Source organism: Haliaeetus leucocephalus, unplaced genomic scaffold, assembly GCF_000737465.1.
Source record: "Haliaeetus leucocephalus isolate CR32 unplaced genomic scaffold, Haliaeetus_leucocephalus-4.0 Scaffold751, whole genome shotgun sequence".
Lineage (NCBI taxonomy): Eukaryota > Metazoa > Chordata > Aves > Accipitriformes > Accipitridae > Haliaeetus > Haliaeetus leucocephalus.
The window spans coordinates 7,247,018-7,266,129 of NW_010973187.1; the positions used below are offsets into that span (position 1 = coordinate 7,247,018).

At 36.2% G+C, this 19,112-nt stretch overlaps 1 protein-coding gene across 1 annotated transcript in view; it reads left to right on the forward strand.

The window, feature by feature from the left end:
* CCDC146 (coiled-coil domain containing 146) overlaps positions 1–19,112 on the forward strand; it is a 74,243-nt gene that overhangs the window by 22,185 nt on the left and 32,946 nt on the right. The window contains exons 3-4 of the mRNA XM_010581102.1: positions 11,987–12,069; positions 17,059–17,268. Coding sequence (XP_010579404.1) covers positions 11,987–12,069; positions 17,059–17,268 — 293 coding nt within the window. The remainder of the gene's footprint in view (positions 1–11,986; positions 12,070–17,058; positions 17,269–19,112) is intronic.

Here is a 19,112-nt window from a genome sequence, read left to right on the forward strand (position 1 = left end):
CTCTGCTATCTTCTGTGGGACTTTGAACTGGACAAACTATTCTGTATCTGTAAAATTAATAATAATTATCTTTGGTAGACCGCATCTTATGAATTGCCTTGAAATGTTTAAATGCATATCAAATATTGTTATAATTTATGACAGTTGTGCTGCATTGAAAGCCTAAAATATCATTAGAACTTAGTAACTTCAAGAAGGGCAGAAGTTTCTAGTAATGCTGAATGTCAAATAAAAAAGTTCAGATAGTAATGTGAGGTATCTGAGCTTTTCAAACATCTTTGTCCTGAGACACTCATTCCTTGGTCTCTTATATACCTTCACTTTGGGATATTGACTTCCTCCTTTGGACAAGATTTCTGTAATCTTGAGATGCTCTGCTAGCCTCCTATTTTTGTTAGTCTGATGTTCTGCTGCTGGCCTATCAGCGGTCTGTTTGGAGCCCAAAAGACTCATTTCCCTATCAGATATCTGTATGCTTCTCCTACCTGGAAAAGTCATGTAATTGAGGACTGGTCTTTCTTCCTGTTCTGTCAGGGAATGTCCATTCCCAACAATTTGTCAGGCTCTCTTCTTCCCTCAGGAACTCAAAGTAGTATGCCAGAGCCTTTTTTGTGTTTTGTGCCTCTTATCTTCCTTGGGATAAATGAAGCAAACTTTCCAAACTGAGTTTTTCACAAGTCTTTGCCCCGAGAAAGGGCACTGAGCAATCTTAAACTGTAAGATGCTGATGCAGCTTAACTAATGGCAGATATATTGGACTGGATCAAAACTGAGAACTGCAGTTTGTTTATAAACAAAGTTCGTTCCCAGATGGGGCTTTTCTAGATCCCTAGAGTGTTCTGTATAATACTTAAAACTTTAAAGTGGTTAAGCAATCACAAAAGCCAAAAGCCAATCTTTTTCAACTGTGAAAGGATCTAACTGAATAACAGCTGACGACCACAAGTGAGAATTTTCTAGCAAGGTCTTTTGATTGGTTAAAGGTCATTTTCTTATAGCTTTTCATCTCTTTTAGTCTTCTTTTTAGGAATCTATTTTTCCTCCTGTGGACTGAAGAGATAACTTATAGACATATCTTCCTAAAGATAAAGGAAATAACTGAGAGCTCATGATATTCTTAAATTGTACTGAAGATTTTAATTCTGTTCCCAGAACTACCCAGTGGTTGCAAGGTTAAAGAAGTAATATATTTTTGTTTAACAGACTTGTCTGAGGACTGTTTATTCAAAGTTTATCAAAAGCAGCATGAACTATTTCCCATGATTTTTTAGAGCAAGGTTTTTTCCTGGCAGATAATGGAATGTAGGTCAAATAGAAAACAACAAAGTTAAAACTGCAGGCAGTTTTTAATTTAACTAGTGACTATGGCAATTTAAAACATGACAGCTTGCCATCTGTTTGATTTCTGGCATTGTGCTGGGAGTTAACATCTCCTCCAGAAGAGCTGCTGCGAAACATCCAGGTTTGTATAAGCAGTTCAAATGATAGGTATAAACAAACCTGAAGCACATCTGGGCTCATTCATATAAACCATTTTGGTGGCAGAGGTGGGGTGTGTTAAGATTCAGCTGCTGCAGTAATATTTTTGATGTCTTTTGTAGACTTCAGTGATTCTGTGATATGTTTTGGTTGAGAAAGAGGATTAAAAGTAATTAGATTCATTTTCAGTTTTTCCCACAATGTGGAATATATATGAAAACTCCATAATAGAAACAAATTCTGATTTAGGATTCTTTTTGATTAATTCAATTGTTTTCTTTTATAATTCAGTAGTCATTCTTCATGTAAGCAGTCTTTATGTTGTCCGCTGGATCATGGGACTACCTGTTCAACTTCCTCATGTGTCTATGAGAACACATCAGAGCATGAAAAGGAAGGCAGCCCTATTCCATTTGATTTTAATTATTAATATTCTTATTGAGGTACACATTACCTAGAACTAGCAGTTGCATGGATTCCCTATCTGTTTAGATTGGTCTTTGCTTTATTTATAAATTCTGGCACAGGCAGAAAGGCAACACTGACCTAGAGCATATAAATAGTAGATAACATATTTATATAAGCAATTGTAAATGTAATATGTATTACAAAATTCATGTGGTCAAAGAATATCACTCCTTCTGTTAAGGTGAGGACCATATTTGTAAAGAAAGAGGTCCATGAAACTAAGTTCATATTTATTCTGTTTCTCCCACAACATCTGAAGATCTGCCTGTTCAAAGTCTAGAATTTACTGCTGAATATTTCCATTATTTATAGCCACAGAAGATGCTGTAGTTGGCCAACTATATGGAGAAAATAAACCGGAATGCGCTCTAAGAATGACCACATACCAACTACAAAAGCCTTTCCCTGCTATGTCTTTTCGGGAAAATTCCTTTTTGATTCCTGCAAACCTGCTCCAGTAAAACCAGCCGCTATAAGACTGTACTGGATACTCAGTATCATCCTTTAGAGATTCATGGCCAAACAGGTGATAGCAGGAAAGCTATCTCCTCTCCTGAAATGCCTATCTTACCGGTCTCTTATCCCCCCTTTTACTGAGCCATGCAAGACACAATTGGACACCAGATGCAGTATTTTCTCACCCATCATCTTGATGGTGGCTGATTTTGATATTCTTCATGTGGGGATTGCTTTTCCCCATGAACTGGGGGACAAACTACTGTTATGAACTATGCCTTGGGAAAGAATCCATGATTTTATTTTTCCTAGTTTGTTATTTGTTAGTTTTAGAATGCTTTTCAGCAGTTTATTTTTCATTAAAGGATGCCTGGCTGATCCATCTGTAATTAAAAAAGTAAAATTGTAGAAATTCTGTGTAAGGCAATACAGTGCTATATTTGCCATAAGTAGGTATATTAATGTTTTTCACGTATACCTTTACTTTAACCCACTCTCAGTTTTGTCTTGTTTATGTAGCATGATCTGCGTAAAGCTTTTTTTATGTGCAATACTTTGTAATAGACTATGAGCCTTTCAGTGGTAGATAGGCATAAAAGACTCCATATCAAAATAAAGTGAATAGATATTAATAATTTCTCAGGCTCTTTTTTTTAGTGATTGACTTTTGTCTTCTGAGTTACTGGCTTTTTGTATATGGAACTAAGTCACTTTCCTTTAGACAACAAAGTTCAAGGAACCATAAAACTTATACCCTCGCTTTGTGAAATAATGATATGCTATATTTAAAAAGTGCGTGCTATCTTCTTATTCATTATATTCATGGTTTTCTTGGAATTGGAAAGAGGACAAAATAATTTGTGAAGCACTTTGTGAAACACAAAAAATCACTTTGTTAAATAATTTAAATTATTTTAGCTTCCAAATAGAAGTGGCTTAGAAAGGTGATTTGTTTTTCCTGTAAAAATAGCATTTTTAAAGGAAAAACAGATTTACATATTAATGTGATTTTATACAAATGTACTTGTTACTTTGTTATAATTTTGCTCATCACAAACATCAGGAGAGCAATGCCTGACTGCATTTGTGCAACCAATAGCCTCATGGCTTCAGGTGTTGTTGTTTATCACATAAATTAAATGTTGAGAAAACTCAATGACAAATCTTTTTCTACGTGATGGCTAATAAATAGGCTTTTCCTGGAGACTTCCTATACTTATCCTAAAAAAATCTACTGCTTGTCAGTATGTATGTAGTTACAGATGAGAGGGGTTCCACCTGACTTTTTAACACTAATGACAGCATTAATTTGAAAATCATACTGCATTTTTCTTTACCTTCTACCATCATAACTTTTCTCTGGAATAATGACTTAAACACGGCATATCATTCCCTAAATATCTGCAGTATAGCTATTCATGTCTGTACTTTAAATGTTTCCCAATCTACAAAATGGAATGCAGAATTGCATTGAAATACTGATAACTACAATTTATGGTATGACTAAGTATTTACAGTCTTAAATTAGTGATTTTTATCTTCTTGTTTTAAAATACTCTAGAAATATATGCTGAACTCTGAAATATTTTTTTAGTAGGGAAATTCTAGATAATTTTAGAAGCATTAGTATTCTAGAACTCTGTATGAATATTTGAGGCATATTGAAAAATAAGTGATGTAGATGACTGAATAAAAAGTGTAATGATGATATATTTACTGGGCATATATAAATTGTGATGCAACACTTCATTAAAAACAGAGTTTAGGTCATCTAAAGATCTGGTGCTTAGTCTGAGCTAGTTACTCATCTTTGGCTCCCTCTATTGTGAAAGGCAAGAGCCTCACTGAGGATGTTTCTTGTTTCTTATAAATACTGGAAAGGAGTCTGAAATAATTTAATGAGTTAAATTTTATTATTAAAAAGAATCAGAATCTTAAATACACTGTCTTAATTATTATCATCTATTCTGGCATCTCTTTTTGCCTTCCTTGTGCTTCCTAAAGTCTAAAGGCAATACATTTCAGTCTTTAACTGCATGGTTTGGAAAAAATACGGAAGTGAGACAAGGTAAGGTAGTCAATGTTTAGACTCAGTATACTTCAGGACAAGTCAGTATCTTCTTTTGGGTAAAAAGTAGAGAGAGCTGTTGGTACATCAGCAGAACACAGACACTATCTTATAACTGGTGCAATATTTATTCAGCCACTGCATCCTTATTCAGTCACTGCATTTTCAAAATTTGCCAGGACAGGGCACTGAGGTAACCTGGTCTAACTTTAAAGCTATCCCTGCTTTGAGCAGGAGGCTGGACTAAATGGCATCCAGAGGTTCCTTCCAGCCTTAATTTTTCTGACTCTACTCCTCTCTTGTATTACATGGAGTTTATTTTTTGCTTTATGTGGTAATAAAAATTATGTAAACAAAGCATTCTGGAAAATGAAGTGCATACTTCAAGCCCTGTAGCAAAAGTGGTGAAGATGGTAAAAACTGTCCTAATGTATTGTTCAGGAAATCAGATGAAATTGTCACAGAAGACCTTGTGCCCATTAAATTCTCTGGCATCAGGACTGGTATTTTTTAGAGCAGTTTTCTTATGTTTTTTTTTAAGATAAACCTATTGCCACAGCGGTTACTAATACTACCTCTATAGATTTGTAATTGTTTTTCCTTCATTTTTGGATGCCCCATCTTGAATTAGCCAGGACATGATCTTCAGAAGTAATGAGAAGTCATAGAAATTCTCAGAAATTGAGAACAATATAAATTATTATATTTGGCCAATTAGAAGCCAAGTTAGTATGCTGCATTTTTCTTCATTTTATTGCTAGCATATCACTACCAGTTCTACTTGATGACAACCGTCATGCTAAGGACCTGGAGCAGATGCTCCTTGTTTTCTATTTCTGTGTAGACAGTTCTGCACTGTTCTGCCACAAGTGCAAGCTCAGTTATGAACTTGCTCTGAGCAATGGGCTGAACTTGAGAAGAAAGCTTCAGTTCCCTTAATGCATTATCATGGGTCCAAGCTTTTGTCTAGATAATTTGAGGATGTCGGGCACAGGCAAGCCAAACACCAGCAGATATCCCTAGCTCACCTCTTCTAAGGGATGAAATAGATTCTATAGAGACTGATAGCCACCAATATGGATAGAAATGCAAGAGTCATAGCATGGGTTCAGCATGCTTATATGTGTTGGCCCCCTGCAATGTAGAAATAACCCCTGAAAAGTCAACAGGAGATGGTGTTGCCTTCTCCCCAGACCAAGAAACACCTGAACTGTGTGGTAAGTGTCCAAACAGTGTGGACTTAATGAGGATTTTGACAGAGGATATAAAGTTTTCTGTTCAAAGAGGAGCACTTATCCTTTTTCTTTGCTGAATGTTTAAACATTTCAGTATTATCCAAAAGAGGTAAGAAAAGATCTTCAAATAAACAACACAGAGAGAAAATTTCAAACCTCACATAGCAGACTGGCCAGAAGAGCCATTTGCCAAGTGGCTAAAACCATATTGAAATCCTGAGTGTATACAAACTATAAAATATATTAATCCCTTGATATTTTTTCTGTTGTCTCCTATTATGAAGCAAAAGAGTTGTTTGATGAGACCTTTCAGATGTTTGAAATAAACAAAATTAATATTAAGTGTTGGATATGCTATGTGTTAAAATAACATTAAGTGTAGTCACAATGTCTTGTTATAATTACAAAACCTTCAGCTTAGAATGAAGAGGTGGAAAGTGTTATTATTCCATTCGAGCTTAGAATGTTTTAGTTATTTTGCAGTATCTGCAAACATAATTAGAAACACGTGTTAGCTCCATCATTTCTCTGAAATGCAGAGATTGTAGGGACTGTTGAAATTAAGTCTTTCCTAGGAAGCCTTCAAGTGTTTCACTTCCATAATGATTATGAGTAATTGATGTTAATCAGTAATTTCTTGGTGGTGGCTATATTTATCTTCTGTGCTTTTCTTGATGCTTTTTATAAAATGAGTGTGAGGAGTTAGACCAAGATTCAGATTGCATCATCTTTTTAAGTTTAAAATTTGGCTCAGTTTTATTCATTTCTGGAGAGTCCCAAAAGAAGCTTAAAAAGCCTTGAAATTCAAACTGGAGAATGTCAAAGTTCTTAGAGTTCTTATTTATATTACATTTGAGTTACAGAAAACTTGTTTTGAAATTCCAGATTAGTTCCTTGGTGTATTGCTTTGAGCTGACTGTCAGAAAGGATTGAATATAATCTGTTAAAATGGAGAATGTAAAAGTCTACTGCACTTAGTGAGGGAGTGAGGACGTGTTGATGTTGTTAGGGCCAGATTTCACTAGTTTTGCTCACATGGAAGAGTACCTCATTTATCAGGTGGGTCTTCTCCCTTCCATGGTTTTAATTCCCATTCATGTTCTGCCATCTTCTCTTTCTTACCAACACCTACCTTCCAGCCTTGGAGAAACTACTGTGGTCCTACATCCAGCGGCTAGTGGACCTGAACTCAAGCTGGAAGGATATACAAGAGCTCCCTCAGATTGTGTGTAACCTCAGATTGTGCATAACCTTGGAATTTTTCTGTGAATTTTCTTCAAGAGATTTTGAAGAGACCTCTGATGGGGAGCTCTTGGTAGCAAGCAAATATGAACCTATTACTGGTATGGGTATAGAGAAAAGTTATGCAGGTGTACCGAACAGCTATTTGAGCATAAATATTTTCTGTTTTTCTCAGGGATTCCTATATTTAAAAGGTTCCTGCCCTGAGCCAGAAAATCCACCTTTGCCTGCTAGAAAAATATGAGGGATATGCCCTTCCCTTTCCCCTTTTCAGGAAAATCTTCCTTCACAGTCTTTATCACAGGACAGGCTTATCCAGTACTTCATTTCATTGGACTTTTCACTGATTGAAGGAAATGAATTTGTTTTGGAATTTGGGTTTGGTTTTGTTTTGTTATGTTTTGTTTTTCTGGTAGAAAAGCCAAGCTTCAAGTAGCAAGGTAACATGAAAAAATGTAACAAAGTTAGAGAATTACACTTATGTTAATCATTTAAAGATGAGTGTAAAGTAAAGGAAAGGGTAACTTAATGGGATAAAATAAGCTTAACAGAAAATTTAAATTAAAAGGAAAAGATACAAGTAAATCCAGAATAAGATACATACTTCCATACTTTTTATGTAATTACATTTATGGGAGTATGGGGAAAAGCAAAGCAGAAAGTTGCCAGGCAATCATCCGTTAGCAGCCAAATCTTCATCCAACTTTCCAATAATTCTCTATTTAGATAAGGAAAATTTATTTTAGTTTATCCAGATGATCTATCATTTCTGAGCGTGTTTAAAAATGTATGGGGTCCCAGTTCATTGTATAACAAGAAAGAAAAGCTGAAAAAAGCAAAATACAGTTAAGTACAACTGATGTGGAAAGGGACTGGAAGACTCAACAGTTTAAGAATATTTACCTGACTATATTCCAAGCTCCAGATTTGAGATCACCAGTATAACAAAATGATCTCAGTTCTTTCCAGGACACTATGGTTAACACAGGACTGGAAAAAGACATCCTCAGTTGCCATTCACAAGCCCTTTTTTTTCCTCACTACTCCATCTTCTTACTCGTTCTTTTTCTTTTCAGTGTAGCAACATAATTAGTTGAACTAAGGAGAACTACCATTTTATTTACCCCAGCAATGTGGGAGCTTCCAAGCAATAAAATGAACTATGAGTGTGTCTTGGGGGGAAGGGGAAGGAGTGAAATGTAACTTCTTTTTTAAACTTGGGATATTAGTCTTGTACACAGCTTTTTTTATAGAAACGTGGCTAATACAGATCCAACATACCAGAAGAAAATGATCATAAACCTTCATTTAGAAATGTTACCTTTTTATGTGCAGATGTTTGTATATATATGAATACTGTTGGCTATTTTATCATTACTTGTTTTATTTGTGTGTTCTTGAATGATGACTTTTTTTGAACTAACTTGCAAGCTTACTTCCCTAAGGTTGAAATCTGGAAGCTCCAATAGTCATTACAGTCACTGCTGCTGAAGTATAGTGTTTTTTTAATTAACCCAATGCTTATTCAAACATATGTTGTTTAAACTCAAGCATTTTTACAAATAATAAAAAAGTTAGGAATATTTTCTGGTTTTTACATTGAATTTCCATGTTGCTATTACTAGGAATTAATCAAATTAATCACTGTAGTCTTGTGTTACATGTGCAAGATGGGCCATCTTGAGATTTTTTTTTTTTTTTTGAGTAATCTTTGCAAGACCCTTGGCAATAGATTTCACAGAAAACTGGGGACTTCAATACTGACCTTTATACAAGACATTAATTCTCTCTGGCAAGCATTTCTCTTCTGAGAGTCTGAGGTGTTAGGTAGCTTGTACAAGATGTCTCCTTCCATACAGCCTTCTGTCATGCATATTTATAATTCGCTTGCAAAATCAAATTTATTCTGGATGAGGCGAAAAGCATCAGGGAAATGAGTAATCACTTAATCCATTTCAAGTAGATTTTTTAATTAACTTGTATTGTGCTGCATTTTAAAATGTGGTTGTGCTAACTACTGTATATGCCTTTCATAATGGATATTATGAACATAGAATAAATTTTATTTAATAACTGGTAGGTATAATAGGCACAAACATTTTTACAAAATTAAGATAATCCAATTGCTGCCCTCAGATTACAGTTTTCCAGTTGCTATTTTGATGGCTAAAGGGAAACTTTGTAGCTAATACTGTTCTCCACCATAAGATGCTTGTCCGTGTAAACAAAATTATATAAAAGATATGTGAGGAGATGATCTGGAATGGAAAGGCAGAGGCAGAAGCGTATCTCCACAGATAGAGGATAGGCAAGGTCTGTGATTACAAGCCAAGAAGGCCAAATGCGCTTGTTTCCATGCAATGGAATAAAGTGTAAAATATTCTGAGATAGACTCTACAGGAAAAATTGTTATAATAGTTACTGTAATTTGCGATTGAGCTGGGGGATGTCCATGGCCACAAGAGGTGGTTTGCTTCAGGACTGTGAATAGCCTTTTGAGAAGATGGAAGGACAATCAATTTCCTGACTCTAATTCCATTCTAGATATTAGTAGGAACCAATGTCATCCCAGCTGGAAAACTACTTCTCAGCCCACCTGATGGCAAACAAGACAGACTTTATCCTTCATACTGTCCACTGAATAGTGGCTCTAAAAAAAAAGGTGACCCCTACCCATCTTCAGTATCTTTTGCAAAAAGCTGTTACTCATTTTCTGCTGACTGTGCACAACCATAGTTCCAGGTCCAAGTGGGTGCCTACTGTCATTCCAGTCCTATCTCTAATTTTTGTTATCAATAGGCAATGTATTCAGGGACTGGAAATTTGCTATTCATCAGCATGGTAGAAATGTGTAAGGAACACAATTGCTAGCCCCGTTCTAGACATTCAGTGAATTTCTGGGAGCATCCATTGATTCAGCTAACATAACTTCTGAGGTTCACTTCATTTACACATCACCTGCTATCACCTATGTGGGAAAGGCAGCCTTGAAAGCGGTATATATCTGTGTATCAGGGGCATCATCCCTCATCTGCTTTTATCACCACCAATAATACAATTTTTCTACAGTAGTCTCATGCTTTTACTCCCTTCTTCCACAACTGACTATTTCTTCCCCTCAAGCAGCTGCCTCTTTCCCTTCTGCCTTCCCAAGAATCTTGGAGAAACAGTGTGCTGGGCTTTAATAACAAATCCTGGGATCAGGGTAGCCCAGCAACTGGCTCTCCAAATAAAGTTGTGGTAATGGGAACTATCTGGTGATGATACTTTTCACAGAAGTCTCACTCCCTTTGACATGCTGGTATGCTATCCATACAGTCTGTCTTATGTAGTCCTCAACGCTACGTGTCTTCACATTGTATAGGACCAGACTTACTGGAATAGAGCTCTTAGCTCTGAACTGAACTGAGAAATTAAGTGTAAAAGGTGTAAAAAACTTATGGATTTAAAGGAGAAGAGATAGCCTCAAGGACAAGGAAATTTATTTCTGCGGAAACACTGTCAAACATGGCATAGATCTGCAGTGAGAAGCTAAGCAGTAAGAAAAACTGGAACTCAGAGGTATAGATCAGAGGAGCATGGAGAAAGGGCATTAGTGAGGTACCACCCAAACAGGACAACTATACCTACATATGAGGCTAAGAAATAAATGGGTTGAGATAGGGAAATATTTTCTTTCTCACAGAAGAGCTAGTTAGTATTGTGAAATTAAGTGAACAGTATCTTTGGATCATAGAGAATGCCAAAATAAATAATCGAGAGCTGCTTATCTTTAATCTCATGCAAACAAATGTAAGACAGATCTCCTTTCCTTTTCTCAGGGCCTCTGACAGCAAAGATTGTCTTTGCTACCATGATATATTTTGTAGTGGATCTTAAAAAAATACATAAACAGTTATCAACAAAATGTATACTTCGTTTGGCATATTAACTTGGGTTCTGCTTATTGACCATAGGGCTGGTTCTGGATGGTTTCATGTGGATGTTCAAGAAAGGGGCATCTACAGACTAGCCGACATATGAATCTCTTAAACAGCCCTTAGTTCAGCTTAGAAAAAGGCCTTTCCCTGGAGGCCTTGTCAAACATAAGCGTTGAAGCATGACTTCTGGGATTTTCCTGGTGCTGTAGTAACTTCGTTTCTTATTTTAGGAGATCTGCACAACCACATTTCTTGGCAGGTTCCCATAGAAGTTGTAGATTTGACTTGCTGCCCCAAAAGGCTAGCTATGGACTTTTATAGACCCAGATCACCCTACCTTTTTTACCTGGATTTAACCTGGTTCTCCTTACCTGCAACCAAAGGAGGGTAAGAAAAGGTTTTCTAAAGAAATATCCCAGGAGATACAATCATATTGCTGCTGTGATATTTCCCAGTGGGAAAATTGGGTTCCTAGTCCTATTTCCTATTTATATTAAGGAGCACTGGCTCATTGGCCCAAATTACTGCCCTCAAGACACCTGAGGAATCACCTAAGAGATAGGTACGCTGCATCACACACATACGGGTTTTGTAGTACTAAATATGTGGAGTGGTTTGATCTTGGTGTTTGCCGAAGGCATGTAAGGCAATGCATTCTGTGGCCTGGGGATGACCCAGCTTGAGCCCAGCTCCTCTTTTTTACAACCATATTGCCTGTGGAGACACTTCAAGCCTCAGTTTTACCTGTGCAGGCCAGCTGGTATATACCAAAACTGAACCAGTTAAGCAATGTGGAAAATAGGTGACTTAGAGCCTGAGTTCAAGACAGAATTATTGTGAAATATTTATACAGACAGAAAATCAGAGAAGAAATGGTGGTGTGGGTAGCACTGTAGTTGTGACAAACACATTCTTTATATTCTTATATTTATGCTTTGAATTATTATGTAAATAAGCATTTTTTCATCTGTGTATTTGATTTGGTTATGTATTTGATTTGGTATGTTACCAAAGACTGCATAAACTAAAAGGCTGCCAATTATAGTTATAAAAAGTTGCTGCAGAATGAAAATTTTAGTGCTAAGGAGATTTCATAACTGTCTGTTTCCCTTCCATAGCTATTTTCTGCAGGAAAAATCACAGGCACCAGAGTAGCTGAACTGAAGGGAAAGTACACCCTGCTGCATAAGACTGTGATCAGGTATAATACTGCTTTTTTAGACTTTAAGTAGCCAAAGCATTACATATGTAAAGTAATTTTCTGCTCATGCTGAGGCTAATTATCATTTAAGGCTTTCTTAACAGTGATTGTTCATAAAGAGGAAGCAAAAACACAAGGCTGAAAACCAGTATTATTTAATAGGAACTTTCAAGGTAATTTGGGATGTTTAAATACTTGTTTGAACAACATCTTTGTTTTTAATATAAATATAATAATAATGGCAATGGAGGGAAGCACAAACTGCACAAACAATATACAAGTTTTAAATAAATATATTTGAAGATCATGTAGCCAGAATTGTAACATATGAAAAGACTCTGACCTGCCAAGCTAACATCACAGAGAGCAACTGAAGCTAAAGGCTCATTTCTAAGAAGGATAATGAGACTCTGTGACATCTAAATAGGTATGAATTTTACCCTCTGAGAATATTGACAGTCACATTAGACAGGACTGCTAATAAATTTAGAAGGTTAGAACCTTAAGCTCCAAAGTATAAATGAAACTCGGAAGTTAGGTGTAGTACTTGTGAGTCTGCCCTGCTCCGGTACTTGCTGGAGGAGAGAAGAGAAGAGATCATGCTCATAGCCCGATGCCAGGCTTGAGCAGGGATGTGTGAGTAGAAGGAAAGAGTAGTTGTACTAGGTGAACAGTGTGTCACAGAACAGAACAGTCCTATTGCAAGTATTGCAATACTACATTAGTATTTGTGACTAATAATTTTGATATTACTTACGGTATACCCATAATTATCAGTAAAATCAGCGTCATGATACTCCTGTTATATTTCTGTAATATCTTCCATAATATCCACCCTATTAACAATATTTTAGCCCAATTTCCCTGATAGTCCACATCAAATCTTTATGGCAATTCTGCTTACAAGAGAACTATGGCTATTCTGTCATTGAAACTAAAGGCTAATTTAAGGATTCTAAAACTAATTCAAGTCATACCTGCTTATGCTGGGATTTGGTGTGCCTCCTGGCAATCTGAATAGCGACAAGTGCTAAGTAATGTAAAGTAATTTGAAAAAGGGCTCCCAAAATCCTGAAAACACAGTTTTTCTTGAGGTTAGCTGAGTCTTCTAGTTTCATCTTAATAAAATGGGGAGTTAGAAAATGGCTCTGACTGTAAAAAGTCATCTGACTTTATTCAGATTACTGCATAGCAAGTATTTTTGGGAAGCAAAATTAAAAACATCACTCCTAAAACAGTTCAACTCCCTAGAAAATACAAGAAGCATTTTCTTAATGCTCAGAACTAAACATATTATGTGGGTTTTGGATTAGTTGATTGAGAAGGTTTCTACCACACTGGTGTTCACTGAGCTGAAGTAGAAATCCAGTAGCTGCTGAACTCAATTGACTTTTAGCCAGTGTTAGTTTGAAACCAGTCTTTGGTTGGAAAAAATACAAGCATATTACTACATATTTTATTCTATGTATTTATATAGTATTCTTTTATGTAGAACATTCTTTTATGTAAAGACAATTCCTTTGTATGTATGACAAGTGGAGTATGGCCTGAGTGAAAACAGGACTCAGCTGTCTTTTCTGTCACACATAAAACTCCCATAAACACTGTGCACCAAAAGTGTGAAAATGTTAGATGGAAGATTACATCTCTCATTCTTTCCATGTGTCGTGGTTTAACCCCAGCCAGCAACTAAGCACCATGCAGCTGCTCACTCACTCCCCCCACATCCAGTGGGATGGGGGAGAAGATCAGGAGAAGAAGTAAAACTCCTGGGTTGAGATAAGAACGGTTTAATAGAACAGAAAAGAAGAAACTAATAATGATAATGATAACACTAATAAAATGCCAACAGTAGTAATAAAAGGATTGGAATGTACAAATGATGCGCAGGGCAATTGCTCACCACCCACCGACCAACACCCAGACAGTCCCCGAGCAGCGATTCCCTGCCCCCCCCTTCCCAGTTCCTAAACTAGATGGGACATCACATGGTATGGAATACACTGTTGGCCATTTGGGTCAGGTGCCCTGGCTGGGCATGAGAAGCTGAAAAATCCTTGACTATAGTCTAAACACTACTGAGCAACAGCTGAAAACATCAGTGTTATCAACATTCTTCACATACTGAACTCAAAACATAGCACTGTACCAGCTACTAGGAAGACAGTTAACTCTATCCCAGCTGAAACCAGGACACCATGGTTCTCACAGAAGTATGAAATTGCCATACTTCTGTAAGAAAGCTGATTGGAGAAAATTGTGTCACATTCTTTACTTAGATGTAGTCATGTCTCAAAGCAAAACGCCAATGCATGAATGAGTACTAATTCGCACAGATAAATTTCTCTTACTGCTAAAAGAAAGCAAGGGAAATCAATTACCAAAAATTGATCATGATCTCCAGTATATTTTAAGGACTTTTCAGACATCAAAAGTGGGATTCTTTTGTCCGTATGTTAACATCAGTAGACATGCAAATCTGACCTAGGTATCTAGACTCCCTTAACGATCAATAGAAAGAAATAGGGACCACACACTTTCTCCTTACATAGACATCTGCAGGTGTCTGGTTTTCTCCATTGGCTGTAAAGAGAGTCCTGATGATTAGTTCAGTATCACCCTTTTCCTGCCATGAACCATTCATAGAATCAAAACCACTTTTTAATTTTTAGTTCTTCACCCTTACATGTGCAGTACAGTTCCGTGGATCAAGAGCTTACCTTTTCACTTATTACAGCTGAATTTAATCTCTTTCCCAATTAATCCCCATCTATTCCAGTGCTGTTACAATGCCACATGGAAACAAATTATGCTGGATGAGGTCTTCAAGCTGTGTGTGTTCTACTTTCCTTTAGTCGCGTACAAAAATCTCAAGGGAAAGTCTTATGCATCTTAAGCAGCGTAGATCCCCGTGACACCTATGCCAAATGATTGCATCTGATCTGTCTGATATACAACACAAATTTGTCTAATATGATGAATGCAACTACTCTGTATGCAGATAATTTCCTACGCTGTTGCTAGAGTACACAGAGTTTTAAGTGTACAGTGTGATCCTTTGTTTAGTGGCAAACACTCCTTTATTTTCTGGTTTCAGTTCTGCACAATTTAGCATTCTGAAAAGCTGAGAGATGTCACCTGGCAGAGAACATCTTTTATACATTTCTTCAAAGTGTTACGTGCTTTTGAATTTATGTTTGCTGCACCGCTGAAATTCTGGGAACAGGCTGTCATCCCATTCTGGTGCTGTCTCACCCATCCATTTTGCATTGAGGCTGCACCTAAAGCTGATGTACCTGAGCCCATATTTGGCCCCTGAAAACCCATTTAGTCACAAAATCATGTGGCCCAATTGTAAACTCTTATTTTTACTATCTCAATTTAGGAACCTAATATGAATATTCTGATACACCAAGCTGTAAGAAAGTCAGGTAATAATGATAGTTCATTGACAGTTTGGAAATCTTATCTTCTTAAGCCTCTGTTAAATTATTAATCACTTTACAAATGCAGAAGCTGCCACATCAGACTTGGCAAGCTTACTTTTGCACTCATGTGATTCTAGAGGTGTACATTTTGTAGATGTCCAGTTATTTCTTCATTGTCTTCACTTAAATTTGAAATCTTCACATGAAAAAATACTGTTGGCAACTATAGTGAGCAAGATCTGGTCTAGATTCAACACTCAGGTCTTGTTTCTATTTTTATTTTTTTATTATCTTGAAAAAAACAGAACTTATGTGTTTATGTAATTTTATGTAAAATTTATGTTTTATGTAAGAATTATGTTTGAAATGAATGTGTATTACTGCAACCAATTATATTTTCTCCTAAAACAGCATACATTCTGTTGGACTTAAAGAAAATCTAAATATTGTACAGGATCTTGTGTCAATAAGTCAATTTATTTTTCCCTTAAAAAGTTACTATGTAAATACATCACACATGAAGTTATTTTTTCGTGATAAAGGCACACTCTTGTTTCCTGTTGAAGTCTGTGGTTTTCTTATTTTCTGGTTTAAAAAAGGAAGTGGTTATCTAAGTAGAAATGTTACACAAAACAAAACTTCTTCTGCTGTATTATTTCAGCTATGTTTGTGCAGTATAGTCAGTTGTATATTTTGTGTTTTTATAGTTACCATCTCAACTCTATTCTTCAGCACGATACGTAATTTTGTTTTTGTTGCTAAGCCATAAATGTCATCTTTTAGAGTTCCTCAATATGGGAGATTCTAAATTCCTTTGTTTTAAGAAATATTAAATTGCGTTATATTTTTAATTAATAAAAGGCAAGTGATAGAGTTCTTTATGCTTTCACATCATTTGTGGCTAAGTCAGATCAGATAATTGATCATGTCTAGAAGCCTTATAATAAGCTTCCATGGAAGTCCACAAATGTATTATTTGCTGCTTGTGTATCATTAAATTAGTTACTTCAGATACTGGTAACACTACAGCAATAGCAACATGCAATTCAGCACTGAGTAGGTGTCCCAGTATTTACTAAGAACTTAAAGGTGTCACATAGCCCAGACCGGGCCTTGTCCTGGGGAATACCTCCCTGTTATTGGTCCCCACGCTGATTCAGATCTAGCCTTCAGCACTTCTTAGGATAAAACAGATTCCCCGTCTCTTTATTGGTTCTAGGAGGTGCTAGACAAATAAATTAGACTAACTAACCATCCTTCATCTGGTTAAAATTAGATGAGATGAATCCCACTCCAACTCTAGGTATGCAGAAAAGCCCTCTCACATAAGATTTCATTGCTCTCATGGCATCATAGGATAATTCAGGTTTGAACAGACCTCAGGAGGTCTCTGGTCCAACCTCCTGTTCAAGGCAGGGTCAACTAGGAGGTCAGACCCGATTATTCAGGATTTAATCCCATCACATCTTGAAAACCTTGAATTAAATATTATAGGTAGGTAATATACATACAAAGCTTATGCTTCTCATTGCCTAGTTCTAAATTTTTCTATTTAATGTAGTTTACAGGAATCTGAGATCCAGCTGTTGCAGGAAGCCAAACGTCTTAGTGTAGAACTGGACCAACAACAACATGAACTGGAAAAAGCAGAACAGTTCCCTGAAGAATCCTCCAGTGAAGTTTCCCGAATAAGGCAACAACTTCTTAGTTGCCAGAATGAATACAATGCTATTAAAGAAAGAGAGTATGAAATTCAGTTCAAGATGGAATGGTAGGTGATAGTGGTCAAACACTGCTAATTTTATCATAGCCTATCTAGAAAGATAATAACATAGAATATAATTCAATCTCCTCTCCATCTTACATGAGGACATTTCTTGATGGCTGTTGTTAAACAAATTGTCACAAACTTTCCCTAGTAACAGCAACATTTCAGTGATGAATAAAATTACTCCGGTGTGAGATGTGTAGATAATTTTAATTTTAGAACATGCTATGGTGTCCTTTGAAATGCTGTTTAAGATTTACTACATTGCATGATTAATGTTTAGGTAGGCAAAATTAACAGGAACAATTCTAGTCTAGGATACCTTTAATACAAATTATTAAAGTGTCTCAGAGACCTGGTGACTGGGATTTTATGGAAACAATGTCATAAGTAGACACAATGCTATTTTTAACATCAGAAGTACAGTGTATTCAAGTTTTTCTAGTCAGGTATTTAAAGGAGGAGAAGTACTTGTATATTCTCATGTCGGAAAAATGAGATACTTGCTGTGAAAGGAGTGAATACTTGACATTTCTATAAAGGAAAAAAGTCCAGAATAAGCTTGGTGTTGTATATATTTTAATTATCTGCATAAATGAGTGTGTTGTACGTGAAGCTCTTATAGCAAAATTACAAGCAGCATTATTGCATTTTTAAAAATATGTAGCTATGGATATGAACTCATATTTTCATTTTGTGGGGAGCTTGCTATTTTAACCCATCTTCAATACAGCTGTAGTGTAGTTGGTATATATAAATGCAAAAACCAATGTCAGCAGCTTAGCAGTTAAAACTGTTTTTCTGCAAGGAGAGCAGGGGCACTGTACAAACTGCACAGAGCAGATTTTCTGGCAGCTCTTTCTTGATTATTATTTTTTTTTAGAGCCAAGTGTTTGCTCTAAGAGAGAAAGAAACTTGAGAAAGAAGCAAATTGGGAGTGGGAGAAATACAGAAACATGGAAAGCATCTGGAAAAAATTATTTGCTATGAGATAACTAAGCAACATGAAGTTTCCTGAAATAATTATTAAATACAGAATTTATTGCAATTTCCAAGCAGTCCAGAAATGAGCTCTTCAAAATATCATGGTTTTTACTCATTTGTCCTCATATCTTATGAACATTTTTCACTGGTTTTGCATCCTTTTTCCAAAAAATGATGGGGTGTTATATATTTAGGGGATATTTACTCATACTCTATTTTCTACCTCTAGTCAAAAGGAGATTTCTGTCCTACACAAAACGCAGTTTAGCTATTGTTTCAATTACCCTTGCACATTTACTGCATTAATTTTTATATATGAATTGAATATCCTATCTTGCAGATTAAAAATACACTTTTTGGGTTGTTCATACTGTGAAAAATATTCTTTCACTTCAATAAGAAACTTCCTCTGTTTGATCTTACATATTGCATGAGATCAAAACCAGCTGTACCGTCTGAGCAGAGGTCCAGTATATAATGGTGACCAAAAGCGTAGCCCCCAGCCATTTGTGAGAAAAGGATTTCATGAGCCAAATACAGTCCTCTGTATTTAGGAATCCTCAGTTGACCCCTCTTCCTTGAACTTCTCCTGTCTCCTCCTCAACTATATAAACTTCTAGCATTGCAACACCCTGGGCAATGAGTTCAACAGATTAACTACACAAGAACTGCCACCTCCTTGCTTTCGTGAACCTGACTCCTACCAGCTTCATTTCATGCCCTGTAGTTCTTGTATTGGATGAGACGAGACAGTGAAAATCTTTTCCTCTCTTCATTTTCACTGCTGCAGGATGGTTTGATAGATCTCTTTTGTATCCCCCCTCTTAATTTGCCAACTTTCTAAACGGAAGATTATTTAATTG